This window comes from Cibotium barometz, chromosome 60 (assembly GCF_041138505.1).
Source record: "Cibotium barometz isolate CiBa-2024 chromosome 60, ASM4113850v1, whole genome shotgun sequence".
Classification (NCBI taxonomy): Eukaryota; Viridiplantae; Streptophyta; class Polypodiopsida; order Cyatheales; family Cibotiaceae; genus Cibotium; species Cibotium barometz.
The window spans coordinates 22,438,854-22,457,360 of record NC_141105.1 but is presented as its reverse complement, the minus strand read 5'-3'; the positions used below and the strand labels follow the sequence as shown (position 1 = coordinate 22,457,360).

At 43.5% G+C, this 18,507-nt stretch overlaps 1 protein-coding gene across 2 annotated transcripts in view; it reads right to left on the bottom strand.

Moving 5' to 3' along the window:
• The window catches only part of LOC147605134 (calcium-dependent protein kinase 13-like), a 52,188-nt gene extending 34,209 nt beyond the window's left edge, over positions 1 to 17,979 (bottom strand). Inside the window, exons 1-6 of one of the 2 annotated variants that reach the window (XM_086793751.1) lie at positions 17,227 to 17,979; positions 16,975 to 17,098; positions 16,756 to 16,899; positions 16,491 to 16,643; positions 16,288 to 16,403; positions 15,608 to 15,778 (exon numbers count right to left, since the gene is read on the bottom strand). In XM_086793751.1, the coding sequence (XP_086649877.1) occupies positions 15,608 to 15,778; positions 16,288 to 16,403; positions 16,491 to 16,643; positions 16,756 to 16,899; positions 16,975 to 17,098; positions 17,227 to 17,727 (1,209 nt within the window). In that variant the 5' untranslated portion in view covers positions 17,728 to 17,979. Of the gene's footprint in view, positions 1 to 15,607; positions 15,779 to 16,287; positions 16,404 to 16,490; positions 16,644 to 16,755; positions 17,099 to 17,226 lie in introns of both variants that reach the window. The other variant, XM_086793750.1, reaches the window with a different exon arrangement.
• Between the last annotated feature and the right edge of the window lie 528 nt (positions 17,980 to 18,507).

Sequence of the window (18,507 nt, the reverse complement as noted above, 5' to 3'; positions counted from 1 at the left end):
CTCTATATGGCCTAATCTGCCACAAAACGAACACTCCGAGGTTGTGTTACCTTTGATCTCTATAGCATCCTTCTTGCCCTTTCCTTGGGTAGCTTTGTTCTTGTTGTTGTTGGTGGTGGTGCTGTTGCCTCCTCATCCTCCTTTGTTCTTGCTCTTATCTTGGGCAACAAAAGCAGATTCGGACTTTCCTTTGCCTCTCATCAAACACTTGTCATGTAGATAACTCAACTTCTTCAAAAGATGGAAGAGGCTGGCGAAAGTAAATATGATCTTTGAAGAAATCAAAAGAGGGAGGCAATTTACCAAGTAGCTTGTGGATCGGGTTGTTGATTGCGCTCCCATATTCTTCAAGTTGCCGCTTGATGCAAGTAAAGTCCCTAATCTAATCAGTGATATTATCAAATTCACTCACGGAAATCTTCTTAAGATCCGCCTCCAACTTAGCAATCTTCGCGGAAGAAACAGCACCAAACCTCCTCTGAATATCATGCCACATCTGTCAAGCATTACTCCTCGTAGAAATAAATTGTGCCTGTATGGCAGGAGTCATGCAATGAATGATAATGAGGCATGCACGAGCATCCAAAAATCCACATAAAGCAGGATCCACCAAGGCAGGTGTCATAACTGATGTCCATACACCAGTACCTTTAAGAAGCAATTGGGTATAAAAGACCAAGTATGATAATTGGTGGCTGTAAGCTTCATGGAATCACTGATTTGGGGAGGAGTGTAGGATGGAACATTAGAGAAGGAAGGGGAGAGGTTCTCTGGTAGGGGACAAACAAGAGAAGTGGTTGCAGGAAAGGATGGGAAAACCACCAAAGGGGTGGAGGGAGAGGGTATTGAGAAGAAGTAGCCTAAGAAGTAGGGGATAGGAATCAGGATTCCCTGAGGCACTGTCTCCCATAGTAGGGGGCTCCTTAACTTTGCATTCATGGCTTTCATAGCCTTCTTCACACCAGGTGTCCGCTAGGAGAAAAGAAGTCCAAAGAAGTTAGAATATTGATCTCCTGAAGCCATATCCTCTAAATGCAGAATACTCCTCTTCAAATAGGGCTAGAAGCAGCTAGACCTCCTCTAAAACTAAGCACAATTAGTATGAGGATGAAGAAGAAGGAATGTAGAAGCGGAGAAAAGAAATGGTTCTCCAAAGTTTAATGGCACCACACATGCTGAAAACACAGCTCTGTGAGGAAAAACGCAGCCTGAGAAAACGCAGCATCACTGAGAAAACACAGCTCTCTGATGAAAAACACAGCTCCCAGATGTAAACACAGCTCCCAGATCTGAAAACGCAGGTCTTTATCTGCTGAAATCTGTAATCAACAGGATCATGAAGAAAAATGCAGGTCCTAGAGCAGTTCTAGGCTCTGATACCATGTGAGATTTATGTGCTACTGCTGTAAATCTGGAAAAAGAGAATAAAACAGCATACATGTGTAGACAGTAGACTGCAGATGATCAAGAACTTGAATATGATTGAAGGTACAGCACGGAGAGGCCCGTGAGTGCTGGTATGTACAAATCATGGCTGAAAAGGGAGATAACAATGATGAGGACTGAGGCACCTATTATATAGGTCCTCTAGAGCTGGTCGGCAGGTCCTACAGGACACCCTGGACAAAAGTCCATAAAATGCTAAAACAATACTAAAAATGCTCCCAAAAATGGTGCAAAAAACAGTAGATAAATATGCAATGCATGGCTTATAAACGAGCCACATACAAGCATGCACGGAGTCCATCTGGGGATGAACAATATTTCCAACAAGCTCCCCTTCTTCGTTCCATGCTTCTCGATGTGCCAAACTTGTGCTCGGAAATGCCAGTGTTGTACTTGTTCCATGACCAGGAGATTAGCTCATAAAAAAGTGCACATGCATGCATGTTTGCATGTTTGAAATTGTTTTCACGTGACCTGTTTTTGTGTGATTGCCTGCTATGAATGTCCAATTTGCAAGCCAGGGATGACTACCCGTGAACCGTGCAAATGCCTTGTATTCTGATGTGTTTTGTGGCGTGTGAACAAGTGGTAAGTGCACTCAAAACTGTTGTATTAATTTATTAAAATACTTTGTAATGTTTATAATCTCTTGGGCGGCCTATACGGGTTCCACATCATCAACAGGTGGCTGGATTTGCTGATGTTTGGCCTCCGTGTGCTGCCCTGATCTGCCCATGCTGCCAAACAATCTGTTTTGAGCTGGTCAAATCTTTCCAAGGGTTGGTCATGCTGATCTAGGGCTGTTCCGGGAATCCAAAGTGCATGTTTGTCCCTATGAGTAGTGTCTGCTATGACCAGTCCTGCGATGTTTACGCGACATAAATTCATCTACAACTCCACTGCTGCTTGTTTTTGGGCCTAAGTGTGACCACAGGTGTTAGTTCCTCAGTTTCAGCATTCCCATCCTCGTCATGAGGATACAATCCACGCACTAGTACGAGCAAACCAGTGACGCGTGTGGACATGAAACACCAGTTTCGAGATTGTTTCACTCCAAAGATAGGTGGGGAGTTGTTGGGAAGGCTCTACATTGACGGAATCATCACCGACAACAATGTTTGGTATTTGTATTTATGATTTTTTATGGCAAAGCTAGCAATCATAGCCTGTGGAACATCATACAAATAAAATACTCCTGGTATTGAGGGGGGGGGGGGGGGTGTCGGCCTGGGTTATATCCCCAGAGTGGTGTCTTTGAGCATATTTCAGTTTTCAGCTTTGTCTATGTATGTGTTGTTTTCATTTCATAAAGTGTTATTGTATTTTATGAGACGGTGCTGCCCAGTACGTGCTCACACCCAGCGGGGTGAATTTTATTGGTATCAAAGCACAGTTGTTTCCGTCTCCTTGGCGGGAAACAATCTTGTGGGCTTAGACACCGCGTAGGTAGCACACTTAACATTATAGACAGCCAAACAAAGTGTGAAGAAGTGCCCAACTCTAGAGGGTACTCTAGTGCTGCTCATGCTTCAGATGCATCTCATGGCAGGTATGTTGCGGGTACTCATGAACCCCATATGGTTTTTGTGGGACAGCCGTCCCATGGCAAAGAGAAGGTGCAAGAAGAGGAGCCCAATTCATTGAGGGCTGAACTTGATCATGTGAAGAGGCAATTGTAGACAAAGGAAAAGGAGCTAAAGCTTTTGCACGAGAACCCGTAGGTTCACAAGCTTATTGAGGCCACCAAAGCTGAATCCATGGTGGACCATACATTCGACTCCATGGTGAGGGAGTTGGGTGTGAAGCCAAGGGATTTGGCTCGACCATGAGAACTTTTTGGTTGCACACTTGAATGGATGTGATGTGTTGTTTGGCAAGCCATGGCACCGCCGCCTTGACTTCCGCAAGAACTACAAGACGAATAGAATAAGTTTTATGCATAAATGCCGCATGCATGTTATTGATGCCATTGTATCTCACATACACATAAATGAAGCCATGAAAAAGGGTCTTTTTGCGTACTTGGTTTTTGTTCGTGATAATGTTGAACATAGGGATGTGCACGTGGATACTCTCACTCAAGAGGGTGACTTTTCTTAATGATTTACAGATTGCTTTGCCAACACTTTGCTAGGCGGGCTACTATTGCAAAGGCCCGAGGATCATCGCATTGACTTGGTCCCTGGCAGTTCTCCACCTAATAGACCCACCTAGGAGATTATGAAGCAGGTAAATGAGCTTTTCGAGAAGGGTTTAATTCAGCCAAGCTCTTCGCCATTTTTATCTCCCGTACTCCTCTTGCAAAAGGAGGACGGGTCATTCCACATGTGTGTTGACTACCGGGCATTGAACAGATTCCTATCAAGAATCGTTTTCTGATTCCGAGCATAAATAAGCTTGTGGGATCAGCATGTTTTAGCCGCATTTACTTGAAGAGCAGGTATCACCAGATGTGTGGTACCGCCGAACGTTCATGAGACGGCATTCCGAACAGCTTTCGAGCTTTATGGGTATTTAGACATGCTGTTTGGTCTCACGAACGCCCTGGCAACATTCAATAGAATGATGAATCACATTTTCAGCGAGCACCAAAAATTCACAAGTGTCTTCTTTGATGACATCTTGGTGTTTTCCAGAATGAGGAGGAACATAGAGCTCATTTGGCCATATTTTTCAGATAGCTTCCCAAGCATAAGCTCTTTATAAACGGCAAAAAGAGTGAATTCTTCCTTTCGGAAATATACTATTTAGGGCACATCGTATCCAAGGATGGTGTAAGGATGGATCCCGCAAAAGTTGATGCCACTCGCAATTGGCCAAACTTGACATCCATACATGAAGTACGAACCTTTCTTGGTTTATGCTCATACTATCAGCGCTTCACAAGGTATTTTGCTTGGATTGCCTCGCCATTAATGAGCTTACCAAGAAGAAAGCAGTGTTCGAATGGACAGTGGATAAGAGGGATGCATTCTTCCAACCTAAGGAAGTACTCATAAGTGGGCCCGTGTTGATAATTCCAAATTGTATTGGGACTATCCTAAACCAAGAGCGACATGCCATGGCTTATGAGAGCCGTCGTTTGCATGATGCCAAACTTTCTTTGGGCATCTATGAGACAGAGTTATTGGATGTTATTCATGCCTTAACCATTTGGAAACATTACCTTCTTGGGGTTAATTTTACAGTGAAGACAAATCACCGAAGCCTATGATACTTTCTCATGCAGACCAAGCTCTCAGAAAAGCATGAGGATAGCAAACTTCCTCTCTATGTTCATTTTCAAATTGTGCATACTCCAGGGAAGAAGAATGCAGTGGCAGATGCATTGTCTAAGAGACCATGTGGCTGCAATTTCCATTGCCTCACATGGGAACCTCTCTGTCATGCAAGATTTGTATCACTCTGATGCAGATTTTGCAAGTTTATGGACTGATTTAATGGCTAGTCATGCACATCCTTCATATGTGAAGGTCATGGATGAGTGCCATGCTCCTCTGTATGTTGGTCATCAAGAAATATTGCCTACTACGCACATGATTGAGCACTATTTCTTTTGGCCATGTGCGCAAGGACATAGAAATATATGTGCGTGCATGTATCATCAGTCAAAAAGTCAAATTTGATAGGCAAAAAGGCCCAAAATTGCTTCAGCCATTGCCTATGGACCTTATAATAGGATTGCCAAGGACCCAGCAAGGTAACGATGCTATTTGGACAATTGTGGACAGGTTTAGCAAGCAAGCACATTTCTTGCCTATCAAGAAGACCATAAAACCCGAGCAAGGTAACAATACTATTTGGACAATTGTGGACAAGTTTAGCAAGCGCATTTCTTGCCTATCAAGAAGACCATAAAACCCGAGCATATAGTGAAGGTCTTTCTTGCACAAGTGTTCAAACATCACGGTGTGCCAATGTTCATTGTGGGCGATAGAGATCCCCCGACTATGAGCCTATTCTGGAGGGCTCTCTTTGATAACATGGGTACTAAATTGGATTTTTCATTGGCGTATCACCCACAAACAAATGGCCAAAGTGAGGCTACAAATTCTGCTGTGTTAGATCTTCTAAACTGCTACGCCACAAACCAAAAGACCGAGTGGGAGAAGTATCTACTGCTTGTAAAGTTTGCCTACAACAACAGGATTACATGCATCCACATGAAAGGCCCTGTTTGAGATTGTTTATGGCAAAGTAATTTTGCCACCCATCCTTCGCACAAAGAATGAGATCTTTGCTACCGATGAATATGTTTGAGATTTTGACACTGCCCTTGCACAAGTGCAAAACAGGCATTGCTAGGTCTCAAGATAAGCATAAAAAGGCTACCAACAAGCATAGAAAGAAGATGGACATCAAAGAGGGTGATAGGGTATTGCTAAAATTTGAGAAAGCAAGACTCCGCAAGAGGCCAAGTAAAGAGGAAGCGTGTCCTAAGCTCTCTACCAAGCATTATAGGCCTTTCAAGGTGATCAAGTAGATCAATGAAGTTGCTTTTAGCAACATTACCTAATCATTGGAAGATTCATGATGCCTTTCAGCTTATTGCGCAAGTATGTGGGGCCAAATCCACACGTCGCACAAGCTTGTCACAGAAGAGCCGCAAAAGGTTGACGAGCTTGAAGAGATACTTCATCCAAAGCAAATAGTCTTCCACAAGGAGAGAAAGCTAGTTGGTGGCAAGCTTTCCAGGCAATACCTTGTGGAGTTTAAAAACTACCTCCCTATTGATATGGGTTGACGAAAAGTACTTCTCTGACTATCCACAGCTTCTTCAGGCATACCTCGACGCTTTTCAATTGAGGACAACTATTTAGAAACCTGAGAGGGATGTCACCATTTGGCCACCTAAATGGTCTCCTCCAATTTCTCGTGCCCATTTGTGGGCCCAAGTGTACGGGATCCTTCTTCGCGCCCCTTTGTGGCCAGTGTGTAGATCCGAGTGCCCAAGATCCCAGTTCCACACTTTTCAATGTGCCAGACTTGTGTCCCGAAATGCCAATGTTGTACTTGTTCCATGACAAGGAGATTTGCTCATAACAAAGTGCACATGCACACATGTTTGCATGTTTGAAACTGTTTTCACATGAACTGTTTTGAAGTGTTTGCTTGCTATGAATGTCGAGTTCACGAGGCTAGGACACCTACCCATGAACCATGCCAATGCCCTATATTCTAATGTGTTGTGGTATGCGAACAGGTGGCAAGTGCACTCAAAACTCTTGTATTAATTTACTAAAATGCTCTGTAGTTTTTATAAACTTTGCAGGTTCACCCTCATCAAAAATTGAGTGGACAACTTATTAAATTGCTCGAGGCCCAACTTGGTGGGCACCCTGGTGGCAAAGTGTGGGGGCTGGGCACCCCATAAGTAAGGGGTGACCACCCATGACACAAAGGTTGGCATGGACAACTTAAAAATTCATGCACAACTCATTCCTCCTCTCCTGCGAGCTTGATCGTCACTTTCCTGCACTCCTCTCCATCGTTTTTGCTCATAGAGGAGGTTCCACCCATCCATTTACAAAACCGAGCACATAGCTATGATCCTCATCAGAAGGGCGCCCTGCTATGCCCCCCACATCAGCTTTCCAGCTACTTCTCCTAAATGGTCTGTGCGGGCACCACATCATTAACAGACGGCTGGATTTGCTACTGTTCGGTCTCTATGTGCTGCCCCTGATCTGCCCATGCTGCTGGACAACTTGTTTTGAGCTGGTCAAATCTTTCCAGGCGTGGTCGTGTTGATTTAGGGCTGTTGCGGGAATCCATAGTGCCTGTTTGTGCTTGTGGGCAGCGCTCGTGACCAATCCTTTGACGTTTATGCAATAGAAATTCATCTACAACCCCACTGCTGCTTGTTTTAGTAACCACCAGTGCCAATTCCTTGTTTTCAGCATTCCCACCGCAAATTTGCTGCCAATATAAGATAATGATTACAGTGGTAAAAAGTGAGAATAAGTAATATCCTTCCTCTAGCAGTCCTAGCCGAGAGGATTAGTGTCCGATCGGCTGTTGCCAACACCTGGCACACCTCGAGATGCCCACATAAAAATGTCCATTCGTTTACAACAATGACGTAGAACTGCCGCCAATAGTAAAAAGCGAGAATACATATTATCCTTCCTCTAGAACCAAAAGGATTAGTGTCCGACACGCTACCAACAATGTGTTTTCGAATGCCACCAAGGTATCCCACACTTTACCAATGTGTACTTGTTGGGGTCATTACAGACACAAGCGAAAAAGACGCCTTGGAAGAGGTGGTTGTCACATGCACTCTGCACTGTAGTGCATGGTGACAAGCTGGCTCATCATCAGCAGTGCTGTACATTATTAGAACCCAGTAGGATAATATTTGTCGTATGCTGTGACCCCATTGTATATCCTCAGTTCAAGATAAGTCAGGCACGAGCTACGTAGGTCATTCTCAGCCATAGTCAGTCAGTCAGTCAGTCAATCTAAGTCCCTTAACCCACTTAAAGAGACGCATTCATGCATAGAAACCTTAGGGTTTGCATCAGAAAGCATCCTCCATATTGCACATCATTCATGCATAGCATCTAGACCATTGCAGGAACCTCAGATAGCATCTAGGAATTATCCAGGATTTATCTAGGATTTTTTTGGTATTTTTTCCTGCAGTGCCAACTGACTAGCAACATCACTAGTATAAATAGAGGCTTTGCATAATCATCTATTCATTCAATCATATTCAGCAAAGGAGCCTTCAAGCGCTTGTCATCCTCAGCACTAGGAGCATGAACGATTGCAGTTTCAGCCTCCTCATCTCAGCGTTTTCCTCCTACAATAGTACGCGTCTCAACGCATGAGCATTAGCCATCTTGCATCAGTAAAACGCAGCAGTTCAGCATTCAGCCTTAGTCCATCTTGCGTTTTCTGCATCCATACAGTTTTCAACATTCATCTCATCATCGTTTTGCTCCAGCCACTTGGTGATGGTAAACGCAGCATTCATATTCATTTACAGCATTCATACTCAGTCTAGACCAGTCCCAAACAGCCCCTCTTTCAGCCCTAGCTTTGCATCCCTCCCTCATACCATTGGGAAGAGTGCATAGGCTCGAGATTGGACATCTTTGGTGCTTCTACAGCAGTGCACAGTTCAACCCAACACTTGGTCTTCAGAGGTCTTTCAATCTCTTTAAAGATAATAAAGCAAATACTATCTTGGTAAGGGGATAGGGGGCCCTTCAGTGGGTAATTCAGGACCCCATACGGTGTACAGTTCTCATCTCTCTCTCTCATGTCTCTTTAAAGTTTGACGTATTAAAGTGGATTGCTAAACTCGCGAAACTCAGGATACAGAAGACGGTGTGAGCATTTGTGTGACAGGATCCTCCAATACGAAGACTTCCGCTGCATGTTACATTGGTGTGGATGATGGATGACATAAAGAGAATGTGGAGGAGAGGGAGAGCTTCAAACCCTAGCAAGCAAAACACACACACACACAAGAGAGAGCAAGACGCAAGAGAGAGATGGATAGCTGAATTTTCTTCTATCTTCTTCTTCTCTACTCAACCAACATAGCATAAAGATAAGAGTACACACTATATGGGTTAGTACTCAACTACTACAACAGAGAAGAGTCGGTCCATAATGTGAACCTGACTAAATGAACTAGCGTTATAACTATGCCAGTCTCTAGTAATCCAAAATGGCTGTCACACAGCCTGTCATCCCACTGGCCGCATATCACCCATAATCTCACCAACCATGCCAGTGGTGTAGATGCGAAAGCTATCACCCAGGCGGGTCATCAATGTCTATCGTAGCACTAGTTGAGCTCGATATCTCAACACTCCCCCTTGAGCTCAACTCCACACACTGCACTCTAAGTAAGCTCCTAAACCTGTGGAGCTTCTCTGTGCTCAATGCCTTCGTGAAGATGTCAGCCACCTGATCCTCTGTGCTGACATATACCAAATCTACATCTTCTGCTAGAACCGTCTTCCTCACAAAGTGATAATGCACCTCAATGTGCTTCGTTCTAGCATGATGTACTGGGTTACTAGCCAACTGTATGTTGCTCATGTTGTCACAATATATGACAACTACCCTATCCACGGGCTCTCCCATGTCACCAAGTAGCTTTTGAAACCAAGCTATCTCACAAGCTGCCATAGCAGCACCCCTGTACTCCGCCTCTGTACTCAACAAGGCAACTGTTGGCTGCTTCTTACTGCTCCAACTCGCAGGAGCACTCCCAAATGAGAACATAAAACCACTGGTAGATCTCGTCTGCAATACTACCAACCCAATCAGCATCTGTGTACCCATGTAACTGTATCTCTGTACCAGCCTCATAGAAAAGTCCATAATCAACTGTGGACTTTATGTACCTGAGGATCCGTCTAGCCGCATCCAAGTGTGGCTTCCTAGGGGCCTGCATAAACTGACTCACAAGTCCAACAACATAGCTCAAGTCTCGCCTTGTAATGGTCATGTAGATCAAACTACCCACTATGCGTCTATATGTAGTGGGGTCCTCCAAAAGCTCACCTGTATCTGCGGAAAGCTTTGTGTTCTACTCCAATGGCACTAAAATAGGCTTCCAGCTTGTTATATCATACTTGGACAACATGTCCAAGCCATACTACCTCTGCAATAGCAAAATGCCATGAGGTGATCTCACCACGTCTATGCCCAAGAAATACCGCAGCTCACCCAAATCCTTCATCTCAAACTTTTGCTTCAAAAGCATCCTGACATCATGTATGTCTGTATCAATATCACCAGTGATAATCAAGTCATCCAAATAGATGACTAATAGCATGATCCCTCTATCTGTCTTTTTCACATATAGTGAAAAATCTGCATTGGATATCTGAAATCCAATGGTAACAAGATACTCCCCGATCTTGTTTGACCATGCTCTGGGTGCCTGCTTCAAGCCATACAAGGCTTTGTGTAACCTGCACACAAAATCTGGATGTGCATCACTCTCATAACCTGGTGGCTGCATCATGTACACTTCTTCTTGCAAATCACCATGCAAGAAAGCATTCTTTACATCCATTTGATGTAAAGACCAACCCTTCGCTGCAGCCATAGCAATGACAGCTCTCACGGTTGCCATTCTTACAACCGGGCTGAATGTCTCCTCATAGTCTATGCCATAAGTCTGTGCATAGCCCTTGGCAACCAATCTTGCCTTGTACCTGCTCACTGAACCATCAGCATTGTGCTTGACTTTATACACCTACTTACATCCAATTGCCTTCTTTTCCTTAGGCAAAGGCACTAACTCCCATGTTGCATTTGCATCCAATGTTGCCATCTCCTCATCCATGGCATCTTCCCATTTCTTATTTCCAATTGCTTGCTCAAAGCAAGTGGGCTCAACCTCCTGTATTGCTTTTACCATAACCATGGGCTAACATTGGATCCACTGCTTGAGGACTCCCCACGTCCACTCAGCACCTGTGATTGTTGCTCTACATGTGGTGCAATATCAGCACTTCTTACATCTGCATCTTCTGTTGCCTTCACTACTGGTGCATACCAGCTACTTATCTCATCGAAGACAACATCTCTACTTACTCGTATCTCATGAGTGGTAGGGTTATAGCATCTATAACCTTTTTGCTCCATAGCATAACCAATGAAGATGCATTTCTCTACCTTTGGATCCACCTTTTTTATCACTTCATCAGGAACATGTACATATGTAATATACCCAAACACTTTCAAGTGAGACACATCCGGTCTTATGCTTGTAAACTTTTGTTCAAGAGTCATACCATGAACAGCTGCAGTGGGTGTCCTGTTCATAATGTACACAGCAGTTGCTACTGCTTCTACCCAAAAGTAATGTGGCATATTCTTTTCAGCCATCAAGGCACGTGCCACTTCTACAATGTGCCTGTTTTTCCTTTCTGCAACACCATTCTGTTGCGGAGTGTACCTGTACGTAAACTGCCTCTTGATTCCCTACTTTCTCAGGAAATCGTTGAACTCGTTGGAGAAATATTCTCCCCCACTATCTGATCTTAGACATTTTATTTGCATGCCTTTTTCCTTCTCGACCAAGCCTTTAAATCTCTGAAAGTGAGCAAACACCTCACTTTTCTCCTTCATGAAATAAACCCACACTTTCCTAGTGTGGTCATCAATAAATGTAACATAGTAACTGCAACCTGCAATTAATGCAATCTTGGTCGGTCCCCATACATCTGAATGTATGATATCCAATGGCCTTGCACTGACATGCTTTTCATGTAGGAAAGCATGTTTGGCCTACTTACCAACTTGGCATGCTTCACATACCTTATGCATACCGTCAACCTTAAACTTTGACAAACCTGCAACAATATTTTGGGCCTACATAGACTTCAGTCGCTGTACATTCACATGACCAATGCGCTTGTGCCATATGTCAATATCAGCAATGACACTTGTTCCATGCGCAAACATGGCTGCCTTTATCTCAAGCATGTTCACATCCAAAGTAAACATCCTGCCATTTCTGTTACCCTTTGCAACTAAGCGACACTTATTTTTGAAGTCTTCCACAAAACATCCTTGAGGATTAAACCTCACTTGAAGACTCTACTCAACCATCTATCCAACAGGAACCAGATTCTTTGTAATATTCGGAGCATGAAGTACATCAGCCACGTACTTCATTTTGCTATCATGCATAGACAATAGCACTTTACCAACATGCACGCAGTATCATCACCTGTTTCTACATAACCTGGTTTTTCCATTTTCTGCATCTCTCTAAACCACTCAGCATGACTAGCATGTGGTTAGAGGCGCCAGAATCCACATACCATATATCTTGAGATCCTGACACATCCCCTGTTATAGAACTAAGCATGTGCTGCATCACAAACAGCTGCTCACTTCTGTCATCATCTCCATGTTTACTAGATGATGCATAGTTGCCTTGCTACAACTTCCCACTTTTAATGTCATTTTGTTTATTGTAGCAGTCCTTTGCCATGTGTCCTGGTTTGCCACAGTAATAGCACTCTATGCTATTTGCATTTTGATTTCTTTACCAACCATCTCGGCCTCTTTGACTCTCCCCCTGCCTCTAGACTGGCCTCTTCCACCTGTGTATGATTGTTGTTGTGAATCATTGGACTATTGTTGTCCAGAATCATGATTTCCTTGTCAGCCACCACCTTGGCCTCGACCACGGCCTCTACCTCTACCTCTACCTGAATTAGAGTAGAAGGCCTATTCCGATGTGTTCTTGCTTTGTGAAGAAGAATCCTCACCTAAAGCCTTTTCTTCTATGATCAACATAGATATCAAGTCCCGAAAGTTGGAAATATTCTCCCTAACTGCAATGGAGGTCTTGAATGGCTTGTACTCTTTGCCAAGCCCATTCAGACAGACACTCACCAAATCATCATTCTCCACTGATACATTGATAGACCCAAGGGATTCAACAATGCCCTTGATCTTTAAGGCATATTCATTAATAGACATGCTTTTCTTTTCCACAATATGCAACTCTTGCTTTAACTGCAACTTCCTTGCCTTTGTGTTAGTCTGGAACATCTGAACCAGATTCTGCCATGCAACTGCTAGAGTGTTTGCATTCTATATGTGTCCTATCATAGTATCAGTGACACTAATTGAAAGCCAGTATATGACTTTTCTTGCACCCTGATTCCAATCCTTGAATGCCTTTATATCTACAGGAGTAGCATTCTCCTCAGATAACTCTGGAGGCTCCTCATTGTCTCCTTCTACATAATTCCAAAATCCTTTACCCATTAGGAAATTAATCATTCTGAACTTCCAAGCATGGAAATTATTCTTATGCAGCTTCTCACTAACAATCTGATTAATTCCGTCAGACATGTTTTCCTATAGCAATCAAATAACCTGCAAACAGACAACTTCTGTATGCAACCTGTAATACAGTAGTATCTCCTATAACTGCTGCAGCAGCGGTACTTCAGCACAGCTTGTGTGTCACCAAATGTGACCAGAGTTCATGTACATACACCCAATATCAACAATACATGTGCAAACCCTGTCTGCACTTCCAAAGTGCACTGTTGCACTGCAATAACCAGATTTCAAGCAGAAACAGTTCTCTACCAAAACTTCTAGAAAACTATTGAAAATACCCTACAGTGATGAAACGGGACCCGTAACGCGCCCAAAAAGTGAATCTAGCCGAAAAAATTATATCCAATAGCTCCCGGAGCTACTTGAGGGAGTGTTGTACCTGCCCTATAGCTCCGCTCTCACGAAGACAGCTCCTCAATCAGAGATGTATAGCTCCCAGAGCTCTGAGGGAGTGTTGTACCTAAACCAAGAAGGAAAAAGAGATGATGGTGCTCTTACTCGTGTAGTACCGCTTCCTTGCTTGCTTGTTCTTGCCTCTTGCTTGTCTCCTTAACTCTCATACGAACCAGGCTCCGATACCATGAAGAGAATGTGGGGAAGAGAGAGAACTTCAAACCTTAGCAAGCAAAACACACACACACAAGAGAGAGCAAGACACAAGAGAGAGATGGATAGCTGAATTTTCTTCTATTTTATTCTTCTCTACTCAACCAACATAACATAAAGATAAGAGTACACACTATATGGGTTAGTAATCAACTACTACAACATATAAGGGTGGGTCCATAATGTGAACCCGACTAAATGAGCTGGCGCTATAACTATGCCAATCTCTAGTAATCCAAAATGGCTGTCACACAGCCTGTTATCCCACTAGCCGCATATCACTCATAATCTCACCAACCATGCCAGTGGTGTAGGTGCGGAAGCTATCACCCAGGCGAGCCATCAATGTCCACTGTAGTACTAGTTGAGCTCGATATCTCAACATGTCACGCCTTGGGCCTTGAGTCAATGTATATATTTAGGCCATATACCATGGTATAAATCTAAACTTTAGTCTTCAAGAAATGGTTCACTTTGGTGCTAAGGGTTAAGTGATCTAGAGCCATCCTCTCACTTTTTGAGGTGCATAAATCTAGATAGCTTGAGGCTCACACTTACACTTTAGTGGCTTTAAGAGAAATCCGGTCAACCGTTCACTACTATGCCAGTGGTGTAGATGCAGAAGCTATCACCCAGGCGGGTCATCAATGTCCACCGTAGTACTAGTTGAGCTCAATATCTCAGCATGTCGCGCCTTGGGCCTTGAGTCAATGTATATATTTAGGCCATGGACCATGGTATAAATCTAAACTTTAGTCTTCAAGAAATGGTTCACTTTGGTGCTAAGGGTTAAGTGATCTAGAGCCATCCTCTCACTTTTTGAGGTGCATAAACCTAGATAGCTTGAGGCTCACACTTGACACTTTAGTGGCTTTAAGAGAAATCCACTCAACCGTTCACTACTATCTTTGTGATACTCTCAAGCAATGCAACATATATGAAGCTTTTGCACTAGTTTCTCTTTCTTTTCAAGTTTTTAACTATGGAGTTCATGCTTGTTCTACGAATTTCTTGCATGTTATTGATATGCTATTGAATAAGGGTAGCCCCTCCTCTTCCTTCTCCCCCTTGACTCTCCTTGGTGGTAGGAGAGCCCAAATCGCCAACAAGTGGCCACTCTTGCTAGTTTTAGGTCGCAAATATGAGAAAATTAGGGTTCAAAACTCATCTTCCAAAAGTTATGTAAATGGTTCTAGTTATTATTTAATAAATATTATTTCTCTTAAAAAAAGAGATTTAAGGCAAGGTTGAAGGGCAAAAAACACTATCAACACTCACATAGGGCTTGTCAATTATGTGTTGCTAATCCTAAGCTGAGACCTTGGGCTTATTTCATGGACTAGCTAGGAGTCACTTGAACAAACTCTTAAGTATATATTATGTTGTTATTAAGCTTTGGTATCTCAATGAAGAAGCATGTCACGCATGCACCTAAGCTTTGGTCCACACATTGTAATCTTGTGCGCATATAGAAGTGATTATGCCAGTCGGAAAGCTGGAAATTTTCACATGTTCAATCCACACAAGAAATCTTAGAGGTGAAATAGAAAAAAGCAGGAAAAAAACAAGGAGTATTTTGTTGTGGTATTAATTGACCTTGTGGTCTGCCCACACTACTACAAAAATACGCTTTAAGACACTGTAAAAAAGGAGAAAATACCACTTTAAGACAGGGCTAAAGGAGGCTAAATATCAAACCCATCACTCTTACCGCTTCCATAAGCTGTTGAATCTCAGATTCAGCAAGCTGAGGATCAATTTTCTGAAGTCCTACTTTCAGTTGTTCAAAGGTAAGGAATCCCGTCTTGTTAGTGTCCATCACATTGAACATATCTTTAATACCCTCCACCTCTTCACCACATAACACATGTTCAGCAATAACCTGCGCCAAGGCAAAGAAATCCTTAGTATCAAAGATAAGGGGGTGCACATGGTGCACAAAAGAATAAAAAATGCAATCATTGAGCATAGAACCACTCACATAAGACATCAATATTCAAGCACACGAGGGATGGAAAGTTAAATAGGTGTGAATTTCAGAGCACCGCGAGGTCGACTAGGATATAAGCAAATCTGGTTAAGTTGGTGAGGCAATGCTTGCATATCACTCTCATAGAGTCCAATTCAAGAACAATTATGGGTTGCACAGTAAGGGATCCATCATTTTAAACCAATGCTCCACCCTCCAGCAAAAAGGGCAAACAGCCTCTTGTAGAAGCGGCCGGCTGCTTTTCAGCAAGTGAAGGCAGCAAATCGGCTGTGGTGCAAGGCTAAGATTAGACCCAACAAAAGGGGTGGAAGTGGGGAGGCTACCAAGTCCAGTTTCAACGCTAGCCCTCAAGTCATTGCAAAAGTGCATACCAAAAAAAAGAACCAAAACATTGTTCTTACACGCAATGCCTTCTTCTTCAGCTTGTTCATGGCCGAAAACTGCTTCAACCTGGATCGCACTACGTCACCGAGTGGAATATCAGGGGCTTTTTTGGTATTCTGAAGCCATGGATGATCTGCATAATTTGAGGCACCTGCCTTAGATCAAAAATAGCAAAGACTCAAACTGTTGATAGATCGCATTAAGAGAATATATGGCATACCAAGAACCTGTTGCGCAGTTAAACGTCTCCTAGGATCTGGCTCCAGCATTTGACGAACCAGTGACTTTGCATTTTCAGAAATGATTGGCCAAGGGTCCCTTTTTAGATCCAAAGAACCTCGTAGGATAGCCTGGGCAACTGCCTGTTCCGTCTCTACAAACAATTTAGGTTTTGGACATTATAAGCATAGTCGCACATACACACGAGCCTAAGGGAACTTAAATTGTGACAAGAAAAAAAAAATTACAAACCCAATCAAAACTACCTGCCCAAAAAGGGGGTACACCACATAGAAGAATGTATAGGATAACACCCGCACTCCAAACGTCTACTTCTGGACCGTAGTTCCGCTTCAACACCTCAGGAGCCATGTAATATGGACTCCCTACAATTTCAGAGAATTTTTCTCCTGCATTAACAGCATAAACAATGAGGAGGAAGAAGAACAGGCAACCCTGCTTGGTGGATATAAAAAACAGCTTACCAGGCTTGAAGAAAACTGACAGCCCAAAATCTATGGCTTTCAAAGGTGAGTTCTCCTTTTTGTTGGCAAACAAAAAATTCTCAGGTTTGAGATCCCTGTGTATGACTCCATGCTTGTGGCAAAGCTGGAGCGAAAAAGAAAGTCAGAACGTCACTGGGGAAAGGTTGCACAAAGCAAGCCCTCAAACAATGTTTCAGTTAAAGAAAAAGTGTACATAAGAGGAGAAACAGATAAGAAAGAAATAATAAACACCTGGACAACTTCTACAATGGTGCGGGTGACCACTGCCGCAGCACGCTCACTGTAGTGCCCTCTGGCAACAATCCGATCAAACAGTTCACCGCCTTCGCAGAGCTCCATGACCAAGTGTACGGCATCATCATCTTCGTACACGCCCTCAAGGGAGACAATGTTGGGATGGTTAGGCAAATGCCGCATGATGTCAACCTCCCGCCGGACATCTTCGATGTCTATGGGGGTCTTCAGCTTGAACTTGGAGATGGATTTGCAGGCAAGGGCATCCTGACTTTCCTTTTCTGTACAGAGGTAGGTGATACCAAATTCACCGCGGCCAAGCTCTCTACCTAGATTGTACTTGTCATTTATGCTCTGCTCGCCTCTGGAAGAGAGCTTGCTGAGCAGTATGACTCGCGGCACCCCGTTAGCGTCATGGCCGCTGCTTCTGTTGAAGGAGTTAGGGCTTTTCTTCTTGGGCTTGGACCCTACTCCGGAGCTGCTGCAGCAGTTACCCATGGCGCATCAAAATTGAGCTGGAAAACCCTGCTCAGAAGCTCCAGATCTGCCTGCAGATCACGATAACATTGGCTGAAGAAGCTTGGATTCTCAGAGAAAACCTCAGCAGCGTTTCCTGAGCTAGCTTTGGCGCAGAACCATGGCGAGTAGAAGACCTGTTAAGATTAGGGTTTTCTGCGCAGAGGAGGCTTCATCAGCAGTACAGAAGCATTTCGCACTTCGATGAGATGAATCATGAAAGTAAAAATGTATGAGGAGGAAGAGACCAGCTTTTAAAAACTCCAGAGTCCCAAAGTCCCCCGGGCCCCCCGACCTTACACGTGCTCCGGCAGTTCAGGGCACGTGATGTACTTTTTTAGCTAACGTGGCATTTCAATTTTCTTTTAGAAGCTTAATTCCGATAAGGGGCCGGTCACATGAAATTGAATATAACTGGCTTTCGCATTGGCTTGTGAACAAAGCAACACCAAAAAGGCAAAAACATTGCAACATCAATTCCTTTAGTGGCAACATACGCTTTGATGTTTCCCTTATAGGCTCCGTTCCTTTGCTGCAAACATACCCATATCCCTATAAACTTTTGATTGATGAACTTTGGCCTTTCTTTGCACTAGGGTAATTAGGACAGTCTTAAGATATTGAAGAGAAAAAATCAACAAAGCTTAGTGATTAGTCCCCATTCCTCTGCCAAATCGACGCACTATGAGTTGTAGGCAACAGAAGTGTGCCGATGATTCTCCCATATTTTATGTGCATCGATCTTGGCTACATCTATCTATT